We start from the raw sequence: 6,000 nt of genomic DNA, 5'->3' as shown, positions 1-6,000 counted from the left end.
AGGATTTGAATCAGTAAACAAGTTAACAAGTAAATTCAAACTTCCTCAGTCCCCACGCACAGAACTCATATATATTCCTCATGCAAGAGATGGGGTTTACCCAGCCTACACACCAGGGTATGGAAGCCGAGAGAGGTGAAGTTGCCCACCCAAGGTCTCAGGGCCAGTAGTTGGGGCAGGAGGATTTAGAGCCAGCTGCCGCTAACTCGGGAGCTGGTCAAGACACTGCTGCACCCCAAGCTCTTCTCCCCGAAATCTACTTCTCCACTCCAGCCAAAGGCGGCCCCAGAACAATCTGCCACAAGACAGGACAATCTCTCATTACTGTCACAGCAATGGAGCCAGGGCCACCTTAAGGCCCAATGTCCCTCCAGGCCCTGAGGGAGAAGGGAGGATGGGAGCCCACTCCGGCTGGGGCGCCCACTTCCCTGGCTTTGCAAGGATGTTCTCTGTCTCTGGAAACAGATTGAACTGGCTGCCTTCTTCCCAGCCTCACCCGTCTGCCCCCCTCCCCTTTGCTCCCTCTAAGGTCACTTCGCTGTGTTCCAAGGCTAACTGGGAATCAAAGGGGGGAAGGTGGAGCAGGGAGAGAAGGGAAAGGCGTTGGGGGCTGAAATTTGAGATCCCAGCCTCCCTGTGGGGGGAGGTTGGAGAGAGAGACACAGAGAGACAGAGACAGGAAGAGAGAATTCAGTTGTCTTTGGTTTTCCAAAGCGGGCAGCTTGGGGGTTTGTGTGTGTGTGTGCGTGTGTGTGTGTGTGTGTGTGTGTGTGTGTGTGTGTGTGTTGTTTTCTTTCCTACGCTCAGGCAGGGAGGCCAGGCCTCCCCTGGATAATCCAAGGACTCAGAGGTGAGGCAGGCAAGCCAGTGAATGGACATGGCAGCGTGCGGACAAGAGTAAGGAGGCAGGAAGGGAAAGGGGGAAGAAGAGAGGTGAGGGGGTGTCTGGGGCGGGAGCCTGAGGCGGTGGGAGGAAGCAGAGCAGCTGTGGTATTTGGAGCAAGTATAAATAGCCGCCTGGACGGAGCTTGGCCAAACAGGGCTTTGCAGCTGCAGCGGCTGTGCAGGCGGGACTGGCCACTGTTGGCCACGGTGGGTGCAAACTGGGCAGGGAGACAGGCGGTGGACAGGCACGGCCCCTGGGCTCTGACCTGACACCCCTCGCCATCACATCTCTGGATGCCTTCCCGGCCAGCCATGCTGCTGAGTGGCCTCCTCCTCATTGTGGCCACCACGACTGTGGCCCAGCGGAGGGGGCAGGAGGCCGGCGGGCGCCGCCGGGCACACCGAGTCCAGCATGGCCAGTGCAGCTACACCTTCGTGCTGCCCGAGCCTGAGCCCTGCCCGCCCGAGCCCGACGCCTTCGGGGGCTCCAACAGCCTCCAGAGGGACTCCCCAGCAGCCGCGCTGAACCTAGGGGACTGGCCGACCCAGCGGGTACGACAGCTGGAAAAAATGCTAGAGAACAACACACAGTGGCTGCAGAAGGTAAGGGTTGGGCCTGCAGGGGGGTGGTGGGCAACGAGCAGCAGGTGAAACATCGACCCCAGAGGCCTGCCCCGGACACAGATGGCCAGGCTGATAGGACCTTTGTCTCCGAATTGTACGGGTTGGGATGATGAGGCCCAGAAACAGAGGAGCCTGAGGCCACACAGCAAGACTGGGTGGAGTCAGAGCTGGAAACCTGACTCCCTAACTGCCATTCATTCATTCATTCATCCGATTAAGGGCCAGGCCCATCCTAGGCGCTGGGGATACAACAGTAAACAGAACCGTACATCCCCGTCTGGACTAGTGGAAGAAAAAGGCAATAAAGAGATGAACAATAAATATCTATTCTGTCAGATGGTGAAGCAAAATGAAAAAGGGAAAAAGGCAAGGAATGACCAGAGGTGACTATTTGAGGTCAGATAATCCGAGAGGACTTCTCGGAGGAGGTGACGTTTGAGCCCAGAGAACAAGCAAAGTGATGAGGCAACCCAGGAAGGTATCTGGTGGGAGGGCATTCCTGGCAAAGGGATCAGTAAGTACAAAGGCTGTGTGGTGGGAATGTAGTTGGGTTACCTGGGGAACAGCAGGGAGGCCAGCGTGGCTGGAGCAGAAAGGAGGAGGACAGAGGGGTGAGGGACAAAATCCGAGAGATGAGGGGAGGGCAGACCATGTCGGGCCTTGGAGGCCACTGGGAAGGATTTTGGCTCTTTCTCTGAGCATCATGGGAGTCACTGCAGGGTTTTGAGCAGGTGAGAAACACCTGATTTAGTTTTAACAGAATAGACTGTAGGAGACAGATTCGATGCTGGGAGCCCAGGGAAGAGACCACTGCAGCCACCAGGCAAGAAGTGATGGAGGTGTGGAGCAGGACAGGGCTGGGGGAGGGGGTGTGGCCCGTCAGGTTCTAGTATATTCTGAAGAGGGCGCAAATGGGCTCTGCTGATGAATTGAATATGGCGTGGCACAGATCAAGGAGTTGAGGACCCCACTGCCATTTTGGCCCAAGGCCAGGGCCACTGTAGGGTCTCCTGTCCTCATACTTTCAGCAGACACTCTGAGCACCCTCCATGTGCCAGGCCCTACGCAAGACACTGAAGTACAGAGGTGAACAAGGCAGGTTTGGCCCTGGGTGGGGTGGGGGTGGGAAAGGCATCCTGTGGTGTCCAAGATGGGGAGCAGTCCCACCTTACCCATGGTTTCCAAATTTTTCAAATCATTCGCCTGATCAGCAAACAATGTTTCGCTCCCCCAATACACGCATATTTATTTAGAATTTATGCACGTGCACCCATATTAATATAGTATGTACAGGGTATGAGACAAAGGAAAATGGAACTTTAAGAAGATAAGATATGAGATCATATAAACTGAAGTTCTGGTGGTTTCCTCCTGTTTTCCAGAGGATTGCCTTCTGCATACCCTGGGTTGATCCATCCCCCAGGGGGAGAGGTTGCCCTATATGTATCTAATCAAGCTGATTTGTGCACACACTCGAATATACACTTAACCTCCTGTTTCATTCCTGCCCTGGCCATCTATCTCCCTAGCCCCCCACTCATCATCTTCCCATAGTCCCTGCCTACTTGCCCTCCACCCCTCCTGCCCTGCAGCACTTCCAGCTGCCACCATCCCACCCCTGGATCCCCCTTCAAGGGAGCTCTTGGCCTCATACACCAGAGCCCAACCCAGGGGGCTCCATGCTGCCTTGAAATCTGTGTGTGTCTCTTCAGGCAGTTGTTTCCAGTCCCATAAGGGTCGTGCCAAATCTCACCTCCTCCTCAGGCCTCCATCTTCACCCCCTGCCCATCCTCTCACCAGACCATGGACCTCCTACTTCAAAGAGAAATGGGGCCTGCCCCACACTTGCAGATTCACCCGTGCACCCACCAGTCCCCAGGGCCTTTCTCTGGCTCAGAGGGAAGTGTTCCTCCATGAGCCAAGGCCACTCTTCCCTACCTGCAGGTCCCATCCCTTGCAGCCCCTCAACCTCCTGAAACCAACCATGCCCTCCTATGTCTCTAACAACACCTCCCTCTCTGCTGTTCCTTCCCCTCAGTCTTTAATTGCATCCAAGTATCTCCCATGTTAAAAAAGAAAGAGAAAGAAGAGAATGAGGAGGAGGGAGAACAAGCCCCTTCTCCAACCCCCACCCCCTCTGATGTCTGGCCTGGCTCTCAGAAATCCACAAGCTCTGCCTCCACTTCCTCCTCCATTCCCTCCTTTCCTTAAGTAGCCTCCCACTTCCCACTTCCCACTTCCCACATCCAATGGCCACGGCTCAGTCTTCATCTTACTTGACCTCTTGGCAAATTTAATATTGCTGACCAATATCATCCTTCTAGAAACAGTCTCCATCAGCCAGTCCTCAGCTGCTACTCCGACTACTTTCCCTACCTCCACCCAGGACCAGCCACCTCCATCTCCTACCTGTATGGTTGTCATGTCCACTGCCCTGGGCTCCATTTCCACCCTGACCCCCATAGTTCATTCTGCACTCAGCAGACAGAGGGGTCCCGTTAAAACCTAAGCTAGATCCTCTCCTCAAAACCCTCCTGGGACTCCCATTCTCTTTAGTTATTCTCTTACTGAACAAAAATCCTTACAGCCTGGAACACCCCTCACCCAGACACTTATGTGGCTCACTCCTGACCCACCTCAGGCCTAGTGCTTAAATGTCACCTGCTCAGAAAGGCCCTGCCTGTCCACCCCATTGAAAATAGCCACAGTCCTTCTGCCACTCTCTGTCCCTTTTCTCAGCTTTGGTTTTCTCCCTTAACACCTACCACCACCTGTTCTTAAAAGCATTCCTTTTGGTCTGTGAGCTCCAAGAAGGGAGGAGCCATGTCTGTTTTGTTCATTGCTGGGTTCCCAGGGCCTAGAACAGTGCCTGGCACATAGTAGGTGCTCAATACGTGTCTGTTGAATGGATGAATGCATGGACGCACAAGGGTCCTCCAATCTCTCAGGCCACTCCTGCTCCTCCCCCCACCCTGAAATGTTGGTGTTTCCTAGGACACAGTCTCCATTCTTTGCTTCCTCTCACACTTCGTGGCACAACCCACAGGGCTGCCCCTGTCACTTCCAGCAGCACCGTCTCCAACCTGACCCCCAGTGACACCAAACCAACATCTGATGGGCTCCTGATCTCCTCTCCGAGGGCTCACAGTGTCTCAACTCCAAAGCTGCCTGAAACTCAGCTCTTCCCTCCCCTGCCCGCCTGTCCTGTTGAAGACATTACCACACAGCCAGTAGGTCATCTATGGCCCTGGGGTGTCCTTCACCCCCAACACCCACAGGCAGCAGGTCCCATGCATCCTGTTGCCTCAGCTTCTCAGACCATCCTCCTGTCTTCCTGGCCACTGCCCTGGCTCAGGCCTTGTCACCTCTCCTGTGGACACTTCTCTCACCTCCCACCTGCTTTTTCTCCCCTAGGTCTCACCCTCTCATCCATCTTTGACTCCCCTGGGTGCCTAGTGCTTGGATAACATTGGCTGAGCCAAATGATGGATTTAAACCAATGGTTTTCAGGTTAGGAGGTCACCCACCTCGCCTCTTTATCTGGCAGTAGAGTGTCCTCTCCAGGTATCTGTCCACGTAGCCTGATAATCCCAGGCAGGGGTCACCATGGAGCACCATGGGGCTAAAGAGTACTGATGTGGGAATCAGGTGGACCTGAGTTCACATCCCGGCCCCAGCACTTATTTGCCACGTGGCTGTGGATGAGCAAGGCTCAGTTTTCCCTTCTGCAAAGTGGAGAAAAGAACAGCATGTTAAGTGGGTGGCTGGGAGGACCAGTGAGACCACTCAAGCACCACTCACAGCCTGCTGCCCGGCTACAACATATGAAGACGTGGGGTAGCTCACCTGGGCAAGGATACGGTAGCTCAGTAGGCTTTTACTTAATTCAACATCATCTCTATTTGGAGCCCTGCACCACTGGGTGGGGGAAGCTCAATCCCGGTCAAGTCACTCCAAGGGTGGCAGGTAACCTCGGGGCAGGGAGTGTCACTTGTCCATGCTGGTATTCTCGGGCGTCCCCAATCCTGCCTGGTCTCTGTTGGGGTCCAAGCAGAGGTTTGTTGTGCCATCTCCTGGGTACCCTTGGGTTGAGTGCCCCCTTCATGCCCTTTGGTCTTTGGGTTACTGCCAGGTCACCCTGTGCCAGTGGAGCCTGCCACAAGGTCAGAGCCATTGGCAGTCACTTTCCTCTGGATCCTGTCACCTCCTTGGCAGCAGCATAGCCTGGAAGGTGAGAGCCCCGACTCTGGAGCCCAACTTCTGGGATTCGAGACCCATTCTGCCCCTTTCTGACTGTGTGACTTGAGGCAAGTTGCTTCACCTCTCTGAGCCTCAGTTTCCTCACCTATAAAATGTGGTGACAACACTATCTACCTTTATGAATATTTAATGAGATGATGCATATGAAGTCCTTGGCCTGGCACCAGGCGTACAGTAAGTTCTCAATCAGTGTTGGCTGTTTCTATTAGGAGTTCTCCCTGGAAAGAAACA

The 6,000-nt window shown here is 54.5% G+C and overlaps 1 protein-coding gene across 1 annotated transcript in view; it reads left to right on the top strand.

The window, feature by feature from the left end:
- Window positions 1-627: 627 nt before the first annotated feature.
- ANGPT4 (angiopoietin 4) overlaps window positions 628-6,000 on the top strand; it is a 40,829-nt gene continuing 35,456 nt past the window's right edge. Inside the window, exon 1 of the mRNA XM_036824220.1 lies at window positions 628-1,488. Coding sequence (XP_036680115.1) covers window positions 1,180-1,488 — 309 coding nt within the window. The 5' untranslated portion in view covers window positions 628-1,179. The remainder of the gene's footprint in view (window positions 1,489-6,000) is intronic.

Source organism: Balaenoptera musculus, chromosome 15, assembly GCF_009873245.2.
Source record: "Balaenoptera musculus isolate JJ_BM4_2016_0621 chromosome 15, mBalMus1.pri.v3, whole genome shotgun sequence".
Taxonomy (NCBI): Eukaryota; Metazoa; Chordata; class Mammalia; order Artiodactyla; family Balaenopteridae; genus Balaenoptera; species Balaenoptera musculus.
Note: the sequence above shows the minus strand (reverse complement) of the source record. Positions and strands in the feature narration are given on the sequence as shown.